Here is a 25602-nt window from a genome sequence, read left to right as displayed (position 1 = left end):
GCAGGGCATAAAGCCCCCAACCCCTTCTCTGCCTCCCCTCCAGGGCAGGGAACAAGAGTGGGGACCTGCAGGACCTGTCCAGGCACTGGGCCCCCCTCAAACTCCAGGAGCTCAGGTCACCTAAGGAAGAGGACAGTTCTGTTGATGCTGGGTCACCCATGGCAGGTGCGGTGGGGTGGGGGGACACGGGTCTCGGGAAATTGGGACCAAGGTTTACATCTGAGTCAGAACGGGGTGGGGTGGGGCTGGGGCCTTCCATACCCGAAGACACTTAGATCTGGGGCTTAGTGAAAGAGGAGACAGGAAGAATCCACCCCTGGGCTCCCGGGGGCGGGGCAGCAAGGAAGCTTGTCTGTCTGGACTCCGGATGGAGAGAAATAAGCCCGAGAAATCAAAGTCTTGGGCCTCTGCCTCCCACAGGCTCAGGACTGAAACTTACCCTACCCCTGTGGCCACCAAGCTGGTTCCGAGTCAGAGCTCTAAGGGACTCAAGGGGAAACCTCCAGAATAAAAGATTAACTATTCAAATCCAGCAGTGCAGAGACAGTAACAGCTCACGACCAAGCAGAGTTTAGCAAATCGACTCCTGGAATTCAGCTCATTAACAGTTTAAAAGATACAGTTCAGCATCTCTTCATGCTGCAAAGGGCTGACGAGCCAGGCAGGGAAGGGACCTCCGGGTCGCACGAGCCAACATCACACCCGCCTGAGTCCCGAGAAGTGTCCCCTTCAAAGTCATGAGTGGGATTCCAGAGGCAGTCATCAGACTTCACTGCGAAACTGGGAGTTAAAAGAATAAAAGGCGGATGGAGTCACGAACTTCTGCGTGACAAAAGGCAGCCGTTACCAAAGCAAAAACCACAGGCCAGGGACCCAGGGACGGGGAGCAGGTCTTCGCCGGGTGTGAAATGTGATGACGGGTTGGTATCAGAAACACAGGAAGAACTCCCGTGACTCTATATGAAAAAGACAGAAGGATCCGATGGAAAAATGGGCCGAGAACATGAACAGGCATTTCGGGGTCTGGAGGACAAATGTCTGCTCAAAACCCTAGGAAAAGATGCTTCCTGAGGCTTCCGCCCATCCTCAGGTCATCACACTGGCAGGCGCCAACCCCCTGAGGGGCTGCATCCTACACCGAGACGGCGGGTCCACCAGGGTGGCGGCGCTGACTGTCCAGCTGGGGAGGCAGGGTGGGTGCGGGAAGGAACACTGGCTGAGACCAGGAAGAGCGGGTTCGAGGCCTGGCTTCTCCTGGGTAAACCTGGCTCCCTGTACACGAGTGGTGCTGCAACTGGGCAGAGCATCAAGGGGCGATGGCTTCCTCCTAGTCCCCCGGGGACCCCAAACTGGGATGGAGCCGGGAGCCCCCAGCAGCATAGTGTGTGGCTTCCTGGTCTGTCACAGCCCCGGGGGGCTCTTCTTAGCTGGCCACAGGAGGTGACTCAGAAGTACTGAGCATCTCACTTCTTGACACAAGGGTCTCGTCTGAGTCCAAGGCAACAGGCGGCCCTAGGTGGGCAGGGACCTCGGAAACCTTCAGGAGGGCTTCTTGTCGCCTTCCTTGAATCTGTACCCAGATGGAGCTGCTGACTGAGGAGGATTAGCGATGTGGAAAATGCAAATTCAAACCACAATGAGATAGCATTTCACACCCACCAGATTGGCAGACTTTTGTAGTCTTGGACAGCTGCCTCTCAGGGCTCCCTGGGGGCTCCAGGGGGCTCCAGGGCATGGGGGCTGAGGGGTGTTGCAGGAGGCAGAGGACTGAATGCCCCCACACACGTTAGGGAAGCTCATTCCTGGCTCCTTGGCTCTGGCTGGGACAGTGAGCAGTTTGGGCCCTCCCCCAGGCCCTCGCCACCCCGCCCGGGCCCTTGGGGTCTGCCAAGACTGCTTCCTTGGAATCTGCTGGTGTCGGGCTCCCCGCCCCCCGCCGCCTTCCAGGCAGCCAGATGGGTCTCTGGCTGCAGCGCCTGGGTCTGATCTGCAGAGCGGGGGAGGGGGGGCAGGATAGGGATCAGACTACCCCTCCCTTGCCCTTGGACAGACCCCTCTCCTGAGAGAATCTGCACCCCAGCTCCCCACCACCATATCCCTGAAGCTCAGAGAGGCTGAAGGGAGGAGGTCAGGGCTCTCTACCCTCCTCACACTCCAGTCCAGCTGTGAGAGCAGGAAGCAGGCACCAGAGGCTGAGGCCAGCCTGTGGTTGTCTCCCTACCTCCCCTGCAACAACTTTGCTTCTGGCCTGAGCCTTCTCCCATCTACCACTTGGTGAGGCCAGCTGGGCTCCCAGAGGCCTGGGCTAGGACCAGTGTAGACGCCAGCCCTGTTGATGGAGCAGAAGCTTCCCCTGCTGCTGCAGACCAGCGACTGGGTGCTGGAAAATGTGGCCGACAGGAGCCCCGATCCAGTAGTTGTACTCTGTGCATGAGCGGAGGGCTTCTTGTCGCCTTCCTTGAATCTGTACCCAGACGGAGCTGCTGACTGAGGAGGATTGGCGTTTCTGGATCCCAGACCAATTTTGTCTTTCTGGGCTGGACAGTCTCTTGCCCCTTCTTAATTGTGGGGACAGTATTATTTTCTTCTTAGGCTCTGCTGGCAAGAGAGAGGAATGGGATGGGAGAGTGCTTTGTAAAGTGTTGTGCTTCCAGCGGTAACGTATGGATTCATTCTTACTATGGTGTAAATGTCTAAGGAGGGTGAATGACGCGCCCACCCTCGGAAGGTCGAAGATCCTTAGATTCATACCCAGAACTGGGTTTTAGCTCTGGGGCGGCCACCACCTTAAATGTGTGACTGTGGCCAGAGCCACTTACCACCCCACATCTGTGTTCTAATCTGTTTAAAGAAAGAGCTTGGTCTTTACAGTTGCATGGGAGATTTGCTTTCTGAGTACGTGAGTGCTAATTCTGCATTCCCTCTCACCGGTTTAGGGCCCTGGGAGGGGGCCTTGATTTCCCTTCTCATCTGAGCAAAAGTAACTCAAGTTCAGAGGGTTAAAGAACTTCCCCAAAGTCACACAGCTTCTTGGGGGGCACAAATGCCCCCATGTTCTTCGCATTTGTTTTAAACTACTGGGGCACTCGTGGGGGAGGGAGAGTGTCTCTAAGAAAGAACGAGATCCTCTCCGAGTGATCCTCCGGGCTGGAAAATACAGCCGACTGATCCATCCTCAGTGAAGGTCTGTGCTTGCGGAGGGGAGGGGCCTCATCCAGCCGGCCTGTAGCTGCCACAGCAACCTCCTCCTGCTGGGACAGGCAGTCCAGGTTTGACCCTGAGAGCCGGGAGCCTTGTCACCTACCAACTCTTCCTTCCTGGCCTCCTCCCTATGTGGCGACCGGAGGCCAGGTGGGGCAAGGCTCCAGCCAGACCTACTCCTGGCCAGGAAGGGGTGACGTTGGCAGCTGCCCAGTGGATGGGTGGACAGGGAGGGGGCAGGTCGGGCCCAGAGGTATGTCAGCCCCAGATGCTGCCAGATGCCATGGAGCAGGTAGCTTCTGTGGGGCCCCTACACTGCCCCTGGATGTGGGACGGACCTCATCACATGAGCCTCCCTTGGGTATCTGAGAACTGGGAGTAGGAGCACCAGGACTTGGCCACCTCTTGCCCGCCTTGAGCCCGGCGCCAGGAGCTAGCTGATCCTGTGCTCCCACCCCTCGCAGGCAGAGCTGCTTCTGTATCTGTCAGGGTCCCAGAAACAATTGTGTGTGTAGGAAAAAGACTTCTTCCTTTTAAAAAGCTTTTGAAAACTGCTGAGAGCCCCCGTGCTCACCTTCTGGCTCCCCAAAATAGCCATCACAAGGCAGATAGCTCCGTGAGGACACTAAGGCCTTTCCTGGAGCCCAGCTGAACCCTGAATGAAAGCCAAGCCACCCTGGGCCTTCCCCTTGCCTTTGGAGGAGGAGGGACCTGTCCAGGTGTTGTTCCCCGTGTCTCCTTTCCTCTAAGCTGGGGGCTCCTCCCCCCGATTCACTGCCCCATCCAGTCCCACCATCTGGGGACAGACCAGTGACTTTGCCTTCAGTTCTTAAAACTCTGTTGTCATTTCCCTCTGAAAGCCCCAATGACCAAAGAGACTCCACTCCCTTCTTGCTGTCTTTTCATCCTCGTCTGTTTCTGACCAGCGCGGCAGGTGGGGGAGGCCCCCTCCACCCCGGCTCCAGGCTCTGGGTGCTCCTCACGGCCCTCTGGGCTGCAGGAGCCCCTGGACAGAGTCAGGCGACACCCTCCCATGGTCCGGAGGCCCCCCGGTCAGCCAGCTATGCTTTCTGGCCCTTGAACCTTGACCTTGGGCTTGGAGCCCCGTTAAAAAGGATTCTTTCCCAGGGACACACAGCAATGGCAGTACCGAGTCCACGAGTCCAAATGGACCAGCCATCCCAGAGCTCATCTCCCGTGGCTGTGCTGGTATCATCTTTCAGACTCAGGCCGTGCTGCCTGCCAGCTCTGTGAGACCCTGGAGATATTTATGATCTGTTTCTGGAGGAGGGAAAAAGAGTCAGACACTTCAAACAATAACTTCGGATTAACAACATGAAGCTCAGAATCCACCCAAGAGAAGCAGCTGAGTCACTGACCCTGAAGGATGGGACAGACGCAGGGCAGACCCAGCTGCAGAGAGACTGGATCACTTCTTTCTGTGGTGATGAAATCCGCTGTGTGTCCCCAGGGACGTTCCTGGATGCCCCGACGTCGCTCTACTGAGCACACTACACAGCTACCTTCAGCCAAGTCCCCCCAGCTTCGGGGACCCCACCCCATCCCCAACCGAGGGCCCGCAAGTACCCGATCCTGCAGGATTCTGGCCCCGCCACACCCATGTCGTGATTTCTGGGGACGGCCAGTCGGAAGGAAAGCTGCTGCTGATGAGACATATATTACTTGAATCAAACGAAGCTGCCATCAGCTACCACAACTCACCTGTCCCGAGAGGTGAGTTATCCCGACGTCTGGGGAACCCGTCCAGTAGGTGAAGCAGCCATGATGGGGTTATGCGGCCTGCGGGGGCCTCAGGGTCCAGGCAGCAAAGCCCGCACCCCATCCTTGGGCGCTTTCACTGATGTGACTCCTTTGCTGGTGAGGTTCTCAAGGTGGCCAAAGCAATCGGGAGCTGGACATCCTGAAAGAAAGAGCACCCAGGCTTTGGAGTGTCTCTGGTCTGGTTCCTGCCCCTGCCTGCGGGGCCTGGGGCAGCTTCGTCTCCTCTCAGCCTCTGGAGACCACTCCCCAAAGGCCAGGGACAAAGGTCTGGACAGGGACTACTGCCTCAGTTTATCGTGGAGGAAAGGTGAGGGTCCCCCTGATGGGGAGCAGCTGAGCCGAGATGGAAGAGGGCCCCCCGCTCCTCACCTGGAGTTCCGGATGCCCGAGTCCCACCCGGCGGTCAGGTAGCTCTACAGCACACGGGATGCTTCACACGGGATCATGTTTCACCAAAGAAGCCTGAGACGGAGCCGTGACGGGGTCCACCTGCTCGCAGGAAGCAAAGCCTGGCTCCTTCGCCCATGGCGGGAGAGAAGGGGAGAGGTGACACGCAGCAGATGCGCCTGCTGGCTCCAGGGATGGAGAGGGCTGTGCCCTGCCTGAGGACACAGAGTTGACCCCACTTCCGGTCCAACAGGGGCACGTGCTCACAGAGTGGGGAACTGGCCCCTGGCCTGGGTAGCAGCTGGTGGGCCACTAACAGGGGCCCTCTTGTTGCTCATTTGGGTTCCTTTTGCTGGAGGTTCTGTGAGGGAAGTGGATGGGGTGGGAGGGCCCCTGGCCTTCCATTGGTGACACTTGTTTTGTTTTGTTTTGTTTTTAGAGAGAGAGAGTAGGAGGGAGGGGTGAGGGGCAGAGGGAGAGGGAAAGAGAGAATCTAAGACTCCGTGCTGAGCACAGAGCCCGACATGGGGCTTGATCTCACAACCCTGAGATCATGACCTGAGCCGAAATCAAGAGTCAGCTGCTTAACCGATTGAACCCCGCCCAGGCGCCCCTGACACTGGGGTTTTTGTCGCAGCTCTGTGTGACCTGGGAAAGTCCCCTCCCCTCTCTGAGCTGCCCTTTGCACAGCTGTAGGTTGGGACCATGGACGGTGGGTCCAAGTGAGGCCAAAGGTGTCAGAGAGCTTTGCGAACCACAGACAGGGCTCTGTGTACATGGAGAATGTTTCGAGGCTTCCACCCGTGTGTCAAAACTAGGACCAGACAGACAGATACACATACAGTGTGCATACAAGCGTACGTGCCCAGAGACCCTCCCCTATAGACGCCCCCACGCCTGGACCTGAGTGTACATGAGCATGTGCACGCACACACACACGCATACTCACATGCATGTTCTTACGTATCTGCATTTGGGTGGGGAACATTTGGATTGATCTCCCCCCGTGCCCCTTCCTTCACCCCCTACCCAGCAGCAGTGCCCTGACCCTCTCCGAACCGCTGATGCTGCCCTGAGCCAGCCCCCCAGGTACCAGCCCCTCTGCCCCAGCAGCCCCCACCCCATACCACTGCCAGCTTGGTTATCTTCTTAGGTGGGCCTCTGGGGGAGAAGAACAAAGAGAATATGTCAGCCCTGTATAGCAAAGGGACATAAGTTACTTTTAGGAGGGATCTCATTTCATAAAGAAATGCATTTATTTAATTCCTGCTGTTTCCTCACAGAGGTCGAAGACCCTCATGTTTTATTTTTATTTTATTTTATTTTATTTTTTAAGATTTTATTTATTTATTTTAGAGACAGAGCACAAGAGCGGGGAGGGTCAGAGGGAGAAGCAGACTCCCTGCTGAGCAGGGAGCCCAATGCGGGACTCGATCCCGGGACTCCAGGATCATGACCTGAGCCGAAGGCAGTTGTTTAACCAACTGAGCCACCCAGGCGCCCCGACCCTCATGTTTTAGAGAGGAAATGCCGTGGTACCCTCAGCACAGGGCTCACGGCAGTTTGTGGGAAGGCAGGTGCTGAAGTTTTGCCTGGAGTGGTCAAGGAAGCCTTCCTGGAGGAGGAGGTGCTTAAGTAGGAATTAGCTGATCCATGGGGTAGGATGGGTGCCACTTCTAGATGAGATAACGAGACAAGCAAAGGCCAAAGGCCTAAAAGGGTGAGGCTCGGGGCGTGGCAGTAGCCCACACGCGCAGGGTTTGTCCTCAGGGCAATGAGAAGCATTGGAGGGTGACATGTCAGATTGGTGGTTTAGGAGGAGTGGAACAGCTTGACACGTTTTTCGCAAACTGACCACACATGTGCCCCAGCACCCACATCAAGAAAGAGAACATTTTCATTACCCTGGAGGCCCTCCAGCTGCCTCTTCCCATAACTGTCCTCCCTAAGGTAACCGCTAACTTCAATGCCAGTGTGCAGAGCTGTCTGCCTGTGTTGGAACTTCAAGATCAGTGGAATCACGCACTGTGTGCTCTTCGGGGTCACCATCTTTCACCCAGCATTATCTTTGTGAGCTTCACCCCCACGGTGGCCTGTGGTTTATGCACACTTACTACAGCGTAGTGCTCCGCTTTGGGACTCTTCAATTGATCCAGGCATCCCCTGATGGAATTTGGGTTATTTATAATTTGGGTGTTTTTTTTTTTTTTTTAAGATTTTATTTATTTGACAGAGAGAGACAGCGAGAGAAGGAACACAAGCAGGGGGAGTGGGAGAGGGAGAAGCAGGCTTCCCGCCGAGCAGGGAGCCCGATGTGGGACTCGATCCCAGGACCCCGGGATCATGACCTGAGCCGAAGGCAGTCGCTTAACGACTGAGCCACCCAGGCGCCCTATAATTTGGGGTTATTATGAGCAACGCCACAGGGAACATTCTCGCACATGTCTTTTGGTAAAAGTATTCATTCATTTTGTTGGATACGTATCTGGGGATGGATGTGCTTCTGCTCAGCCTTATTAGAAACTGCCAAATGGTTTTCTCAAGTGGTTCTATCATGGACACTCCAGTAACCGTGTCTGAGAATTCCAGTGGTTCCCATGCTCTGCGATATTGGCATCATTAGTCTTTTTAATTTTAGCCATTCTGGTGGGTGTGTGGGAGTGCCACACTGTGGTTTGATTTGCATTTTCTGCTGTGGCTAATGAGTTGAGCCCTTCTGCATATGATTATCGGCCATTTGGATATCTTACTTTGTGGGCATATGTATTCCAAGAATCCTCTTCTACTTGGTGGTAGGCCTGTTCATTCTCTTGTGATGAAAATAAATTCTTAATTTTAATGTGGTGTGCTTTGGCAAAGTCTTCTTTAATGTTAGTGCTTTTTGTGTCCTGTTGAAGAAATGTGGTCATGAAGGTCATTGCCTCTGGTTTCTTTTAAAAGCTGTATTTTACCTTTCGCATTTGGATCTACAATACATCTGAAATTGACTTTCATGTGTGGTGTGGGGTTTTTTTTTAAAAGATTTATTTATTTATTATTTTAGAGAAACAGAGAGAGTGCATGCGTGCATGGGGAGGGACAGAGGGAGGGAGAGAGAGAATCTTAAACAGGCTCCACAGTCAGTGTGGAGCCCAACACGGGGCTCGATCTCACGACCCTGAGATCATGACCTGCGCCGAAATCAAGAGTCAGACACTTAACCGACTGAACCACTCAGGCACCCCTGGGGGGTCTGATTCTTTTATTTTTCTTTTCCATTTGGATAGCCAATTGACCTAGCACTGTTTATTGAAAAGTCTACCCTTTCTCTGTGGTACTGCATTCGTGATTTTTCATAAATGAAGTGACTATAAGTATGAGTTTGTTTGTCTCTCTTTGCACTAATACTACAGTGTCTTAATTACTATAGTTTTAAAATAGGTCTCAATTTTAAAGGTCCCAATTTAAAGAAGTGTAAGTCTTCACCTTTTGTTCTATTTCTTCCAGATTGCCCTGGTTATTCTTGGACCTTTGTCTTTTCATATACATTTCAGAATCCATCTGCCAATTTCCATACACACATGCATACACACACACGCACACACACGCACACGCACACACACACAGCCTTCTGACATTTTGCATGGGATTGCATTGACTTTATAGATCAACTGGGGAGAATGAACATCTTTATAATATTGGGTCTTCCAATCCATGAACATAGTATATCTTCCCATTTATTTAGATCTTCTTTAATTTCTCTCAATGATGTGCTATAGTTTTCAGTAGATCTATTACTAGGTAATTTGATAACTTTATGACGCTTTTGTGAAGGGTATTATTATAAAATTTCATTTTCTATTTTTTTGTTACCAGTATAGAGAAATATGGTTGATTTTTAGAAACTGTGTTTGTATTCCAGTGACCTTGCTAAAACAATTTGATAATTCTAATAATTTCTCTTCAGATTTTGTTGAGGGAAAGATGCTTCAGGGTGTGGTCCAGCCATGGTCCACATGGTTCAAGGTCAAGACCCGTTGACCGTGAACACTGGGCTGGATGTGGAGGTAGAGAGGGTGGAAGACAGATTTGGCTAGCCTGGTCAGGAAAGTTCCTAGGGCCACAGTGAGGTGCACAAGTCACACACTTTGCCCATGCTTAGCCATGGTCCAGGCACTGTCCGCACATCCATTAAGAGCTGCTACCCCAACCAGGGCACGTAGCCCAGCCCACCGAGGCCTCATGGGAAGGGAAGCCCAGGGTTCTAATTCTGGCCTTTAATTGACATGCTGTGTGACCTTGAGAACAGTGCCAAACCTCCCTAAATCTCATCCTACTCACTCGCAGAAGGAGGGCAATATGCCCCGGTATTTCTTTCTCTAAGCCAGTAGGTGCCTGGTAAACACTGGTGAATCGATTTCACTCACCAGCATTGTCCCTTTTGCCCATAGGGTGATGCTGAACATCACCAGGAAGTCCTGCAGCTCACGGAGGGGCTGCGAACGTGGGTGCCCATGGGGGACAAGGAGGCTGGCTACCATTGTGTTCTGAGAGGCTTCAGTGCCGTCGGCCCCTTGGGGATTTCTGTTTCCACCATGAGGACACACACCCATGTGAGGCTGCCCCTCTCCAAGAAGGAACTCAATTATTCTTCAATAAACATCTTGGCAGAAGTTTCTGAAAAATCTTGCCTTCTCTGTGATCCCTGATATACAAAAGGATGGAATTTAATTATTCTGTCCTATCCATGAGCCCCACGGCTGGGCCTGGCACAAAGCCATGGCTCTATCCGACCAGCAGGCTCCCTGGCTCCTGACGGGATGCATTGGGAAATATAGGGAAAGCACAGGGCAGATTCCCCCTTTGGCCTGGCCTTGCCCTCTCCACCATTCCTTTTGGAGTGTATGGCTTAGAGAAATCCAGTGTGTCTGATTCCCTGGATAAGCAGCTCCCTAGAAGTTAACTGGAAAGGTGATTTCCTAGGCCTAGGTGCTACCAGAGCCTCTCTGTTCCCCATGGGGCTGGCCCCACAGCCATTGGTAGACTCTGGAGCTCCAGCCTGTAGCTGGCTTGCTCCCTCCAGCCCCGACCCCCATCTCCCTCATGGCAAATTAGATCCCTACCTGTTATAGGAGCTTAAGTCAGGGATCTCTATGGGGTCTGTTTGGGCAGGTTGTAGTGCGAGGCCCGGCAGAATCTTGTAAAGGTGAGGAAGTGGGGCCTGAGAGCAGACACTCCAACCCCCTCCCAGCTCAACCCCGTACTCACTGCGTGCCCACTTCCTCCTCTGTAGGTGGGAGGGACAACAGGGTCCCTCATGGACGGACACAAAGATTTCAAGAGTCACCACATGCAGCGCCTGAGTGAGGTGGGGGTGTGCTGAGCCCCGGCTGTCTCAGGTCAGGCTTTCAGTGACTAAGAGCAAAGAGCGTGTGCTTCCGGGTCAGTTTCTGGCTGGGAGACTTTTCAGCAAATTTGCCTATCATTGTGCCTCAGTTTTCCCAACTGCAAAATGGGGATAGCAATCTAGTGCCTGCCTCAGGGTTGGTTAGAGGCTTACATGGAAAGAATGGGTGTAGGGGACTTAGCCCAGGGCCAGACCCAGAGCAAGTACTCGGCAAACATTGTTTTACCAGCAGTAGTCAGGGCTCAGGTGTTTCCTCCTTGGGAAACCCTCTTGATCTCCTCCGGCTGGGGTTGGCCCTGCCTTTCCTAGGAGAACACAGATGGGCAGCACCCCTCAGCATGGTTGCTTACGTGTCCAGAGACCTTTGAGGGTGAAGCCACTTGTCCCTGGGTCCCTGTCCCAGAGAAGACCTTGGTGTGTCTGTAGAAAGAATCAAGTATTAAATAGGGTTGACAGATAAAGTATTGTGTTTTTATTTGCTAAATCTGACAGACTATCTCTAAGGCAGCTGGAGCTGAGTCATGGAACACACCCAAGAGTCCAGAAGATTCTCCCCTGGTTGATGAGTCTGTTTAGGACCTGTTTATAGGTTGGACCTTGAATCAGTCAGAGTTCTCCAGAGAAATAGAACCAGAAGGACGTGTGTGTGTTTATGTATCTATATAGCTATATACATATATCTCTTCCGATCTATCATCTACCTATCATCTGAATTAAGGAATTGGCTTATATAATTGTTTGAAATCTGGGGCTGGCAGGTTTGAAATCTTTAGGGCGGGCCGACAGGCTGGAAACTCAGACAGGATTCGCTGCTGCTGTCCTGAGGCAGAATTCCTTCTTCTGTGGGAAACCTGTCTTTTCCTCTGAGGGCCTTCAACTGATTGGATGAGGCCCACCCACATCATCCAAGGTAACTTCCTTTACTTAAAGTCAACTGACTGTAGATGTTACCCAATACTGCTACCTCACAGCAACATTTTGACCAGTGTTTGGCCAAACAAAAGCACCAGACCTAGCCAGGCTGACACATAAAATACACCATTCCAGGCCTCTGGCCGCCCTTCAGCCAATGAGTCTCAAGGCTGCTAAGGGGCCATGGTGTGGGAGGTGGGGGGGGGGGTCTGGTTGTACCCCAGACCAGATATGTGAGCTTCAGGACCATTCCCCCACAAACTGTGTAGCATGTGTTCAAGGCAAACTCTTCGAGGCTCATGGCAATTCTCAGGGGTGGTCAGGGAGAGATTATCTTGCCCATTTTACTGAGGAAGAACAGGTACCAATGTCCAATGACTTTGCAAAGGTGTTGGCTTAAAAGTGGAGCCAAACCTCTAGATTTTTCACCTTCAGGACACATGCAAATGTCTTCTCCTACTGTGCAAACCCAGCGCCCCTCCGCAATGAACTTCGGATGGGCCTCGGGGCCTGTGGTAGGTGGTTGGGTCCTGGACTGAGGGAAGAGCCCTGGGGCCAAGTGAGACTCATCTGCCATGAGGCCGTGATCTTACCCAACTCCCTTTCCCTCTCTGGGCCTTGGTCTCCCTGCCTGTAAATGATTTTCAAGGTCTGCCTCTGCTCCGTTCAGAAGACTAAGAACTACAGGGGCGCCTGGGTGGCTCAGCTGGTTGAGCGTCTGGCTCTTGATTTTGGCTCAGGTCATGATCTCAGCGTCCTGGGATCGAGCCCCCGTGTCCGGCTCTACGCCCAGCGGGGAGTCTGCTTGTCCGTATCCCTCTGCCTCTCCCCCCACTTGCCTGTGTGCGTGCTCTCTGTCTCTAAAATAAATAAATAAATCTTAAAAAAAGGAAGAAGACTTAATGCTGCAAACAAATGACCCTCAAGGTCTACCTGTTTCACTTATTTCATGGGCATTTATTAAAAGCCTACTATGTGCTTGCTAACATGTGGGACCAGAGCTGGTGGGGGCAGCAGAACCAGGGGCCACCACCCCCACAAGAGCAGGGAGCTTCCCTCAGCATGGTAGTGGCCCCAGCGGGAGAGGTTGCCAAGCTAGGGGCTCAGAGCTGGCGAAGGTGGAAAAGCCAGGGACCCAGGTGCTGGTTAGTCTCTGGGAGCCACTGTTAGAAGCTGGCTCTGCCTCTCAGGGCCTGGGGTGGGATAGACACTACAATCCTGGCTCCGTTCTCTTACCCCACACAGCAGCCCTAATGATGTAGGGCTGGTTGGCCTCACGGGTAGATCAGGAAACTGAGCCCAAACAGGAGAACATCAACGGGAAATTTTACACAAATGAGGGCAAAACTCACCCATAATTCTAGCACTGCAACTCTTTTTATTTTTCCAGGTTTTGTTTCCTTTTTTTTAAAAAAGATTTTATTTATTTATTTGACAGAGAGAGACACAGTGAGAGAGGGAACACAAGCAGAGGGAGTGGGAGAGGGAGAAGCAGGCTTCCCGCTGAGCAGGGAGCCCGATGTGGGGCTCGATCCCAGGACCCTGGGACCACGACCCGAGTTGAAGGCAGATGCTCAACCGACTGAGCCACCCAGGTGCCCCTGGGATTTGTATCTTGACTATCCATCTTTTATATGATTATAAGCAGAAAACAGATGCAATGTTGTATATTTTTCACATAGCATCCTGAGCTTGTTTCATTTTCTTACCCAGTTAAACATTTTTAATTATAGTATGTATATTAAGTATGTCTATTGATTTAAAAAGGCAGAGAGTCCTTCAAGGCTTATAATTAAAAAGAGCCATCTCCTGCACCCCCTCTTTACCCCCAGTTTTTATTCCCTACAGTCAAGCTTTTTGGGGGAGGAGGCCTCACCTCCACAGGGCTCACTACCCTTTATACATTGCTATTTCTCTTATTTTTTAATCTTAGAGATTGTCTGCTGACTTCCTCCTGTGGGAGGTTCTGGTGCTTTTTTCGTCTCTGATCCATCCTCCAAATCCTTTCCTCTTCCCCTCTTCCCAAGTAATTGTACCACACTTTGGGTTAGATCAGTAGACAATGACTAGAGTTTTATAACAAAGCAAATAATATTCACAGCTGATTTCAGGTAATATACCAAGGTGCATCTCCTTGGTGTAGACTTTTTATTTTCCTGGAGTTAATGATTCATTTTTGTTTGTTTGCTTAGTTTTCTAGGCCATGCCATAGATGTAGTATCACTTGGCATGTCACTAACTCACCCCACATTTTCCAAAAGAAGTTTAATTCTCCCTCACACTCACACACATCAGGGGCTCTTTCCTTTCTAGAGCCCTCTGTCTCCTGGTCTAATGTGGTTGGGTTGTGCTGCACGCTATCATCAGGTGACATGTCTTTATTTCCCTTCTCAGGATGTCGCTTTGTTGTTGAACTTCTTGCCTTTGGGTATCCCTGTTTTGTGTCTTCTTTTCTCCAGCTTACTCCTTTGTTTTGGTGGAGTACATCTTTCAATACCTTTCAGAGAAGAGGTATGTGGTGTGTCAATGTTTTGAAGCCATGCGTGACTACAGATGCTTCATTTTACCCTCAAACCTAGAGGGATCGTTGAGCTGGGTATAGAATCTCAGCCAGACACCCTCTTCCCTCAAAAGAATACCGCTATCTCCCAGCTTCCACTTTTACTGTTCAGTAGTCCACTGCCATACTGATTCTGGACATTTCTTGGAGGCCTCATTTTATCTTGGAAGCTTTTAGGGTTTTCTCTCTGGGGTTCCGAACTTTTGTGACAATGTGCTTTTTGGTGTGAGTTTTGTTTTGTTTTCCATCTGGCATTTTGCATGTTCTTTCAGTTTGAAAGTTCATATCTGCCAGTTTTAGGTGAACTTTTGGGATCATTTCTTTACTTCTTTCCATTTTCTCTGGTCTCTTTCTCTGGAACCTCCAGTTAGTTAGTTGTTAGACCTGGATTGATCCCCTAATTTTCTTTCTTTCTTTTTTTTTTTTAAGATTTTATTTATTTATTTGAGAGACAGAGAATGAGAAAGAGAGAGAGCACATGAGAGGTGGGAGGGTCAGAGGGAGAAGCAGACTCCCTGCTGAGCAGGGAGCCCCATGCGGGACTCGATCCTGAGACTCCAGGATTATGACCTGAGCTGAAGGCAGTTGCTTAACCAACTGAGCCACCCAGGCGCCCCGATCCCCTAATTTTCTTATCTCTTCTCTCCAGCTGTCAGAGCCCCCTTTTTGCAGTTTTCTAGAAAATTTCCATATCTTCTAATCCTTTTACTGAATATTTTACATTGGCTATTTTTCTTCCATTTCTACAAACGCATTTTTGTGATTTGAAGGTTCTTTGTAAATAACCTCCTGTTGTTTCAGGATGCGGTATCTTCTCATATCTCTCTAAGGATATTAGAGGATATTGCTTTTTTGAAGTCTTTTTCTGTCCACTCATCGTCTGTTTTCTGAGCTTACTTTTTTCCTGTTTGTTGTTTCAGTCTTTGTCTTTTGCATTAGAGGCTCTAATAGACACTGGGAGCTGAACCCCACGGGCGGGCAGACCCATCTTCTCATAGGTTTCCGTGCAGGAGTTAGCACTGGTCCCAAAGTCACTGTACATCCAGGTCTTCTCTCTTTGGCTGGAGGGGCTGTGACCTAGCCAGATGGGCGTGGTCTGACCGGAGGGGTGTGGCCTGGCTGGAGGGGGCGTGGCCTGGTCAGAGGGGCGTGGCCTGGCTGGCCGGTATGGTGTGAGTGAGAAGGCAAAAGACATCTAGGCCTACTCAGGACAAGCACTTTTCCCCCCTGACAACAGTTTCCAGCAGAGAGTGAGATGACCAAGGTCTCACCAGTAGAGGAAGGTCCTACATGGCCTTCAAGGCCCCAGTGGGGAGGAGGGAGGCATCAAAAGAATGTGTGGCCCAAGACTAAACTCAGGTGGAGCAGGGCTGACCCCATGTGTAGTAAGATAGAAAGGTACCAGTCCTATCTGTGCTAGGCCCAGCCCAGCTCTTGTCACACTGGGGAAACTGAGGCCACTTAGGACCTCCTCGTTCCTGTGGTCTCCTGTGAACACACCTGGCCAGCCCCGCTCCCTGCCCCCCAACATCTGACCCCACTGACCTCCCTGGAGCTCTCCTAACAGGGCTTAGGAGTTTGGGCTGGAGTCAAAGGTCTCCAGGGGGATTTTAGGGATCTCTTCAGCTTGGCCTCCTGGTGACATCCAGCCTCCACATGCTCCCTGCTTGTGGACCCATCTCTGAGACCTCTCACAGAGGGGGCTGGGTGTCTGGGGGCAGGGCCACCTGTGTGCCCTCGCTCCCCTCTGTCAGGATCTTGTGGTCCCAGCCTTACAGTGGTCTCACTTGGCCTCTTGAATTCCCTCAGTCGGCAAGGCTCCCCTTCGGGCCCAGGCCTGGGGAGTCGCCTCACTCGGGAGCTGGGTCCTGAATTCTGGGTGCAGAACCATCAGTGGTAGCTGTGCTGGCTGAGGGCAGATGGCCGGTGGATTAGCAGGTGCACCATCTGGCAGTGGGTGGACAGAGCCCAGCGGTGAGAGCCAGAGGGCGAGGGCACAGGGACCAGGATCCTGAGGCCCTTGGAGCTGATCCAATATAGTCCCCTTTTACAGATGAGAAAATTGAGGGGCAGAGAGGTCAGATGAGGCCCTCTCCAGCCTCACAGTGAGTTAGTGGCCTTATAGTTCTCTTTCTACTAATAGCACCAAGCAGTGAGTCCTTCTCTCTCTCTCTCTCTCTCTCTCTCACCCCCCCACCCCCCCAGGCACTGGTTTGCCTGGCACATCCACACTTCGATACACACATATTGGCAAAGAGTTCCAGGCACAATTTCCTGCATCCTAGACACCAGGAACGTGCTGTGGCCCTGGGCACTCGTGGGCCTGTGTGTGCTACGAGGGGGCTGGGATTGTGGGAACCCTCCGAATCTCGGGAAGTGAGAGTCTTCATCTTAGCAAGGGGGAACCTCTTGGGCCGCTCAGCACGCCAGTCAGCACGCTCGGTGCCATTTCTCTGTCCCCACCACTCCCATGAATCGTTAGAAAAATTTAAACAAACATAATATAATTGCTTGTCGATGACAGAATGCCAGGGGAACCGTACAACCCGGCTGGTCTCAGTGCCTGCCCAGGCAGGTGGCACGGGGAGGCCGGGCTGGCAGCCTCACCCCTGCCCGCTGGCTGCACCTTCCTGGCCTCTCTGTGGCTGTGGAACCGGAACCCCTCCCCGCCCCGCCGTGCCCGCCGGCCAAGAGGCGTGCCCAGTGCCAGAGTAAACTGGGCCCAGGCCCAGCACACTTTCCAGAAATAGGTTCCTGCGAGAGCCCGAGGCTCACCCCTCCCTCCACAGAACTTCCCCTCCTGCAGAGAGTCCTGTCTGTGGCCTCAGACCCTGGAAATGCTCTGTTCACAGCCCCTAAATGCCTCAGGAATGTTCACTGGGTCAGAATGGGGCTCTAGTTCTCAGCTCACCCACATCCGTCCTGCCTCGTGCTCATCCTGCTGCCCCCAGGGTGGGGTGGTGCCCTCCTGGTCGCCGAGGGGGCCGGGGGCTCAGGCAGAAAAGTCCCTTCTCACAGTCCTCCAGGCCAGTCCTCCTCAAGAGGAGGGGAAGGTCCGTGGGCCTTCGCTCTGAGGACAGGCACCCTCATTCATAATGCCCTGCCACCCACCTCATCGGTATGAGCACAGGGTCGCCAAGGGGCTCCTGAGCATGGTTGGGGAGGTGCGGGGGTGGAGGGAGGGGGAGGGGGTGGGGTCGGGGGTAACGTAGGCGGTGGGGGGGATGAGTGGAGGGTACGTAGATAGATGGGGTTGGGGTAGTGGGCAGATGAGTGGGACCCCATTTGTTTTGATCTCTGTCTTTCCATTAAAGACTTCTTTTAAGGCTCAGGAATCCTGAGCTGTCTGTTTTTAAGAGGGATGTGTCTATGGTTTGGCCTTGTTGACTGAGGGCCTTGGGAGACCCCACCGTTTCTCTCAGCACCTGTGGGCCTTTCCCCTCAGGGGTGTCCCTGTCCCAGAGAGGACCCCTCACCTCTCCTGCCTGGTGCTGTCCCAGCCTCAGGGGAACCTGGAGGCTCTGATGCCCTCTTTCCAGGTGGGCCCAGGCCCCTGGCTGCGTTATTGGCCTCATCCGCTGAGAATTCTCCTCTGCCCTTCTCTTTGCTTTGTGGATTTTTATCCCTTTTTCCTTCTCCACCACCCTTTCCTGGGAGAAAGGAAGAAGAAACATGTGGGTTCAGCAACCCCCCCCACACATTTAAGCAGAAAACCCGCCCCCTCTCTCTCCCTGGTCCTTTGTGAAGTCTTTCCCCTTCCCCGTCACGAAACTGTATACATTCTTCTAGTTGTTTGGAAGCTTCAGTGTTTATACCTCAGTCTCTAATCTGTTTTATGTTTCGGGGTTATGGACAAGGTTTTATTGAGGGGGAAAAAGGGTTCTGTTCTTAAAAAATGCTTATAAACCACTGACTGGGCCCAGCCCAGGGGAGCCGGGGAGGGAGGTGAGGGTGAGCGGGACCTCTGCCAGCGCACATCTTGTAAACCCAACTAGGGCTGGTGAGCAGATGACCCCAGCTCAGCCCCCCTTGCCCTGAGGCCGGGCACCCCCGGGGAGGACACAGCCTAAACCCTGGTCCTAAGACTCCTGGCCGTCCCCCATGTGTCTCACAGAGCAATCACCACTGTAACCCAGGGACGTTAATGAGGGGATTTGCTTTCCGAGACAAAGTTGGGGGACCTCTCTGAGGACAGGGGAGGCCGATGTGGGGGCAGGTATGGACACCGTTGGTGAGCTTCAGGCCTCAACACGGCCACAGGGCCTCTGATGGTCAGCTCCAGCACACCAGGTGGGACCTACTGAGCTACCCTCATACCTCAGTGTGTCTGTATGGTCCAGAATGAGGTCCCTGGAAGGTCAGTCAGGCTGTGAACTGAGTGAGAGATTTAGGCATCCCTTGAATTCTGGAGCAATAAAAGCTCTTGAGAACAGCTTTGAACCATCTATTTCCTCTTTAAACAGCTCCAGTCCCTGGGGCAGACAGACATAAATAGATAATTATAGCCCAGGGAGATGTGGGCCTGGGGGGTTAACCGTTACCAGTCTCTTAATTGGCCTTCCGGCTGCCCGTCCCTCCCACACCCACCCACCATCCACACTGCTGCCCAAGTGAGCTTTTAAAAATGCAGATCTTACCTTGACTTTCAGCCCCTCCAGCAGCTGCCCACTGGCCTCAGGACGCTGCCCAGAGCTCCTCCCGCCAGGCCTCCAGTGTTAGGCCCCAGCCCACCACTCCAGTCTGGGATGTGGGGCGCCCTTGGGCATGGGGGCATGCGGGGGGGTCCCTGGGTCTGCTCTGATTCGGCCAGCCTGCTGCCAGACCCTTCTCCACTCTTGCTTGTCTCCAGACCTCAGCCCTCTTTCTTCACCGGGCCATCATTGTGCCTCCCTCAGGCCTCCCCTTAGATGCCCCTGCCTCCAGGATGTCCTCCCTGATCACCACCTCCCCCACCCCAAACCGGCATTGCAGTTCCCCCATGATGCTCTTTTGCACATTCTGTTCTTCCAGCCCTAGCGTAGCCCTTACCGGCCTGTACCTATTTGCCCATCTCCCTCCCCAGACTGAGTTCTCAAAGGCAGGGAGCCCATCCCCTTTACCACCTATTTATCAGTTATTGGATTTTTTTGAGCCCCTACTTTGTGGGCAAATAAAATAGACAAAGACCCCACCCTCATGGCACTCAGGCTGACCAGGCATCTGGGGTGCTGGCTCGGACACTTCGCTGAATAAGCGGGCAGTACAAGGTGCTGTGGGTGCTCTGAGGTCAGGTGGGCTGCCTGGAGGAGGGGGCACTGAGGATAAGGCCCTGAAGGCTGGGTAAGAGTTTTCCAGGCAGACTGATCAGAGAGCTTCCCGCCTGCCGGCCCAGAGGCTGTCCTGGCGGCTGGCTGCTCTCACCCCAGGGTCTACACTCCATGTTCACCCTTCTCTTTCAGAATGCATGAACTGTACCCGGCTCAGCGACATGAGTGAGCGGCTAACCACGCTGGAGACCAAGGTCAGATGGCCTGGGGGGCCCGGCCTAGGGAGTTGGCGGGTGTGTGTGAGGGTTATGCATCAGGTACCAGCCTAGCCCTGGGGAGCCCAGCAGGCCCGAGCAGCCTGGTCCCAGGGGTTGGGTGCTACTGGGGCCTCAGTGGCTCAGGGTGGCCTTCTCTGGGCTGAGCCAGCCTCCCGGGGTGGGGAAAGCAAGAAATCTGGAGGTCTCGGACAGCAGGCTGGTCTGGTTGTGGGTCTCAATGACCGGGGTGGGGGGGGCCTGGATGCCCAGAAGGTGACCCCTGGGTGGAAAGTGGAGGGAGCCCCTGTCCCCCCCAGGGCTCCTGCTCCCAACTCTGGCTCCTCCTGTCCCCACCCTGTCGGGCAGAGGGCGGGGCCCAGACAAGCCAATGGAGGAGGAACTACCTGGTTCCTGTTAGCTAGCCCCCCGGCCCCCCCCCCACCCCGCTGCATCAGAGGTCGGAGCGGGTCACCCCAGAGGCTGAAGGACTGAAGAAAGGATGAGTACGGAGGAGTAGCCTTAGGCAGCATGGGGCAAGGAGACAGGGAGTAAGTCAGGAAGGGAAGGCTGTGTGATCACATCCTTAGACCTGTTCCAAAGCAGGTGTGGTGACGGGCAGGTTATCCTCGTGGACACCGGGGAGTCTGTCCCCTCTGGCTCCTTGGAGAGACAGTGCAGAGCAGGCCAAGGGTCGAGGAAGCCAGCTGTCTCCACCATCCCTCCGTGGGAGACACTTCTGGGCTGTGTCTCCCGTCACCTCAGGGCCCTGCCTCACGTGTCTGCTGAAATTGCTCAGCCATGAGGGCACCTGCCCCGTGGGATGGGGACTGCAGGGGACTGTCCCTTGGAGTCAGACATAAGTGGGACCGAGCTCTCACCACAGCTGTGCAATGTGCCGGCGGGGGTGGAGGGTGGCTGGGACCTCAGGCGACATGGTGGTGGGACCTGGCTTTGGGAACGGGAGTGCCGGACCGAGGAGAGGCTCTGTGTCATCATCTACTCGAGGCTGCCGTCCCCATCTTACAGGTGAAGGCACAGGTGTGTGGGAGAACCCTGTGCAGAGCACACGGCATGAGAAGCCCCAGGGGGCGAATGGCCTCCCTTGTCCCCAAGGCCTTCTGCAGGTGGGAGGGTCCCCCAGCAGCCCAGACCCCTGGGCATAGGCTGGGGGTGGGGGACCCCGTACCCTCCTTGGGGCAGGCATGGAAGCCTTCAGGGAAGAGATGCTGCCACCTGGGCCAAGCCGGGGCTGGGGAAGCCCTGGGAAGGTGGGGGGCCCTGGGGCACCCGAGATTTCAAACAAAAGGAGGGGTCCCCAAGCCAGCTGGCCTGAAGGACATTTTCCAGACCAGAGGCCCTGCGTGGTTTGGCAGAGTGTCAGCCGACAGCCGTCCTGGCCCCGGCCCAGTACCTCGGGGTGTTAAAAGTCAGGGCTCTGGGGGGCGGGGGCTGGCTCCCTGGCTCCGAGGTGAGGGTCGTGACCCCTCTCCAGACCCGGGAGGGGGGCAGCAGGAGGTGTTGGAGGAGCCCGTGATAGGCTTCCTGCCCAGCAATGGCTCTGCCTCGCCAGGTCCCTGTTCAGCCCTGGGCCTCAGTCTGCTGCCCTGTGAAATGGAGACAGAAGGAGTCACTTCGCTGCCCCTCACCGGGTTGTTTTGGGGTGGGTATACGGGGGTGAGCTTTGGGGCAGAGAAGGGAAGGTGGTCAGAGTCTGGGCTGTGCGGAGAGGTGGCTGCCACCCCCAGGTCAGGGGTGGGCTGATTCCTGCCTCAGCTCCTGTGCCTTCTCCAGGTCACCCACCAGTTGTGTCCCTGCCTGCGAACACGCCCATGTCCCCTGGGGAAACCGAGCCCCTGGGTGCTTCATCAGCCCAGGTCACAGGGCCCTCAGAGGCATCGGCCTGGAGAGGGAGGGGGACGGAAGCTGGCCTAGCTGCCAGGACAGCCTCTGCTGAGGCCAGGCGCCTGCCTGCCAGGGTCAGAGAGACCATGGAATGGGGTTAGTGGCTGTGGCCAGGCCAGTGAGAGCCAGGTGGGCAAACCCCAGATGGGGCGTCAGAAACCTGAGGGCTGGCATAAGAAAGCAGCAACCCAGAGGCCTGGAAACTGTGGCTTCTGCCCTCTGAGACAAGAAGGCTGCTTTGGTGTGCTGGGAGGGACGGGTTCAGCTCTAAGTTACAGACACCCAGCCAATGGCAGCTTATTCTTTCAGGACATTTATTGTTTGTTTGACAAGGAGTCCAGCGGTAGGTGGTCTTGGGGTTGGTTTGGTGGCTTAAGAACTCAGGCCCTTCACAGCCTTCCCCTCCACCTCCTTAGTGAGTTGGCTTTTGTCCTCCTGGTTAGTGCCTCATGGTTACAAAGTGGCTGCTGCAGCTCAAGGCATCACATCCTTATACCTGTTCAAAAGCAGGAAGTAGAGGTTATGGCAAAGCACCCTAACAGGCTCGTGTGTCTCATTGGCCAGCACTGGGCTATCTGCCCACCTCCTAGTCACAAGGGAGCTGGGAAAATAGGTACCTGGCCAATCATGAATCCTCCTCTGGGGCACACCCACAGGTACACAATAGGTGGTTCCTGAGCCAGGCAGCCATCAGGGTCTGCTCCATCTTCACTCCCTGCTGGTGCCTGAGTTCCGAAAGGACCCAGCCCTAAGAGCTGATCTGGGACTCCTGCCACCCTCTTCCTGGGACAGGGTCGGATGGCGGTAGGGGGATGGTGGGGTGGAAGGTCAGCAGGCAGAAGTTTCCTGACTTCCTCTCTCCCCTCCCCCTCAGTTTACACTCTGACTTCATGGACCCCGCAGCCGCATGGCGTGGGAGGGAGCCCGAGGGGGGTTCCCTGTGTGAGGGTCACAGAAGCCTTGAGTTAGCTGGTCTCTGGGGCAGGAGGATGGCCTCCCGGCCAATCAGCCAGGCTGCAGTGATGTCATCAGGACCACTGGCTTCCAAGGCTGGCCACAGTCTGGTTTTCTTGGGTCGAACCACCACGCCCACTGCTGCCCGCCCTGGTGAGGTCATGCCGGCAGGGGTGGGATCAGTTTCTCCCGGAGGTCGGCCGGCCGTGGCCAGGCCCGGCCTTGGACTTTGGCCGGGCGGATGCGAACTTGGCCGTGGCCGGGGCTCTGCCCAGGTCTGTGGGCTCTGTGGGCCTTGGAGTCTGCGTAGGAGGTGCCCCACAAAGAAGCGAGCCAAGGCCTTTTGCGGGGGGGGGGGGGGGGGGGCTGCAGGTACCAGGGCCCCTGGCCCACTGCAGATGGAGACCCTGAGAGTTGGCGCACGGGCTGTTGACACAAAGCGATGGTGCAGGGCCTGAGGGCACACACAGGAGGGGACACCCTTAGTCTGCAGGGTCAGACAGACTGCCGGTGGGGGGTGCAGGGGGAAGGGTCACTGGAGTCTCAGGATTGTCCCGGCTCGGCTCTGGAGTGAAGGGAAGGGCTTGGAGGGGGTGTGGCGTCAGGGCAGGAGGGGCCCTGGGGTATAGTTCAGGGTGGCTGGAGCAAGACTGCTGAGGCCCAGGAGAGCAGGGCAGGCCCAGAAGTGTCGGGAAGCTGGTGGTTTGGTGGGGCTCCTCAAGGTTCACTTTGCATGGAGTCCTCACCCCCTCCTGTGGGGGCGGCACCAGGAGGGGGAAGGGGGCAGGCAGGGGGATTTGGGGAGGCAGCCGGGGCCTGGGGGAGGCCAAATGCACAGGCCTGGCCCTCCTGGACGTGGGGCGGGGGAGTCAGGGAATCTAGCAGATGCAGGCTTCTGGCTCCCAAGAACTGGAGGGAACCTGAGACGCCAGACTTCCTCCCCTTGGGGCAGATCAGGGTGCAAAGACTAGGGGCTCGCGGTGGGCAGAGCAGGAAGCCAGGCTCTGTTGGACTGGCCTGGGGACCCCTCTCCGTCTGGGTGGGCCTCCTGGGGGTCTCTGCCCCCGTCACCACAGCCTTGCTCAGATCCCTGGTGCACAGCGCCCCCTGCTGACCTCTTTGGGAACAGCAGGGACTGCCGGGGGCCTCTGAGGCCTGGCTTCCCACTCACCTGAATTAGGGAGACAGGGTCCCCGCCCAGGCCCTGGGGCTTCCCAGGCTTTGACACCCCCACCTCTCTCAAGTGGAGAGGGCAGGGCAGCTTTCCACGCTGGCCCCGCGTGGCCACCTTTTGTTTTCCTAGAGCTCCTACTAAAAACCATGCCCCAAGCCAGGCCCTTTGGTATCTTTTCAGTCCCTCCTTTGGGAAGAGCCAGGGAAGGGGTGGGGGGTTGGTGGTGACCACAGGTCTCGCCTCATGGGATGGCCGTTCCAGAAGAAGAGTACACGGAGTCTGAAGCCCCAGGTCCGGGGGGGGGCTCTCCTGAAATGGGAACGAGGAGGAGGGCAGGGGTGGGGGGAACATGTCAGCAGGGGGAGCGGTGATCGCCCATACCTGGCTTTGGGCAGCTGCAGGTCTCATAGGGCATACATCCCTGTGCACGGGACTCTGGCCTGCCCGGGGTCCTGACCCTCTGCCCTTCTCCGGCCCAGGTTCTTCTGCTGGAAGCAGCAGGGCAGCCCGCAGGCCCGGGCAATGACCTGCCGGCCCCCCAGAGCACCCTACCGCCCTGGAACGAGGACTTCCTCCCTGATGCCATCCCGCTCGCCCACCCAGGGCCCCGAAGGAGAAGGCCCACGGGCCCAGCCGGTGAGTGAAGGCCTGCACCATAGGCCCTTGGGATCGAGTGCCCCCACATGGTATTTTGAAAAACTGAGCTAACGTTTCAAAACTGTAGGGTTTCGCATGAAAATCGGGATTTCTAGAAAGCTTCTCTTAGAAAAATAGAAGCTCTGACCTTTGGGGCTTCAGCCCCTCATGGAAACCATTTGCTGCCGCTGGGCCACAGCTGCCCCTGCAGACCCCACCCAGACCGTTATAGGGCCTCACCCTTCCGTGTCGTCCCACAGTTGGGTGCGTGTCCTCACGCCCTTCCCCACTGCCTCTTAGCATCTGCACTCAGACCCCCAGCCCAGCCGCAGCCTTCTGGCTCAATTTTACTGGGAGCTTTCTGCCTCCCACCACCTTCTGGGGGGTCCTTGCTGAACTTTCTGCTTGTGAGGTTAACTGCTGGGCTAGTTAATAAATATTTTCATATCACCCTCGGCTGCACAGATGTCATTTCTAATCATTCCAGTAAGTTTGTAACGCTTGGGGTTCCGGAGGAGAAAACCAAGGCCCAGAGAAATGACCCCTGGGGTCAGCCCCTGATCCAGGGGCATATTGTCTCGATGATTCTTGGCCCCACTAGAGTCCTGTGCGGGTGACGCTCTCCCTCCCTCGCCTCTCTCGAAGTTGAGCCCCCAGCTTCTTAGCACCCCTGCCCAGGCTCTGCTCTGAGCTCACACCCCGTCTCCTCCTCACCTCGTCCGCCTGTGCCTGTCCAGTCAGGAGAGGAAACAGAGCAGGGAGGGCAGAGGGCACGGCCCCCAGCAGTGGGAGCGTCCGGTGGCCAATCTTGGGAGGAGCAGACACTCTGGGATCTTCTACGGGGCTGGAGGCTGTGGGAGGAGGGGTGAGCTCAGGCGTGGGGGGAGCATCTCATTCTGGGTCCCCAGGCCCACCTCCCAAGGTTTCACATCCAGGCAGCTGCCCCTGCCTGCCTTCTTCCAAATCCTTCTTCTGGAACTGGGGAGGAGGGGGACTTCCCTGCCGTCAGAAGACCCAGGCCCCAAACCCCCGGTGGGGGAGGCTGGGAGGGGCGCTGGGTCTCCTGGGCTGCTTTCTCCTCACCAGACAAAGTGCAGTTCCAAGAAATGGCCACCAGGTGGGGCACAACCCCTACAAATGGTGACACCGGGGTGTGCCCTGAAATCCCTGAGAGCAGGTGAGTTGGGCAACCGTGTGCTTTAGGG

At 55.1% G+C, this 25602-nt stretch overlaps 1 protein-coding gene across 2 annotated transcripts in view; it reads left to right on the top strand.

The window, feature by feature from the left end:
• COL26A1 (collagen type XXVI alpha 1 chain) overlaps window positions 1-25602 on the top strand; it is a 141880-nt gene that overhangs the window by 104162 nt on the left and 12116 nt on the right. For both annotated transcript variants that reach the window (XM_045875619.2, XM_045875618.2), the window contains exons 4-5: window positions 19667-19728; window positions 24241-24397. In XM_045875619.2, coding sequence (XP_045731575.1) covers window positions 19667-19728; window positions 24241-24397 — 219 coding nt within the window. The remainder of the gene's footprint in view (window positions 1-19666; window positions 19729-24240; window positions 24398-25602) is intronic.

The sequence above is a fragment of the Mirounga angustirostris genome, unplaced genomic scaffold (assembly GCF_029215605.1).
Source record: "Mirounga angustirostris isolate CCGP_5_RB_7025 unplaced genomic scaffold, mMirAng1.0.hap1 SCAF_5, whole genome shotgun sequence".
Taxonomy (NCBI): Eukaryota; Metazoa; Chordata; class Mammalia; order Carnivora; family Phocidae; genus Mirounga; species Mirounga angustirostris.
The sequence above is the reverse complement of the archived record's forward strand: the minus strand, read 5'-3'. Positions and strand labels throughout refer to the sequence as shown.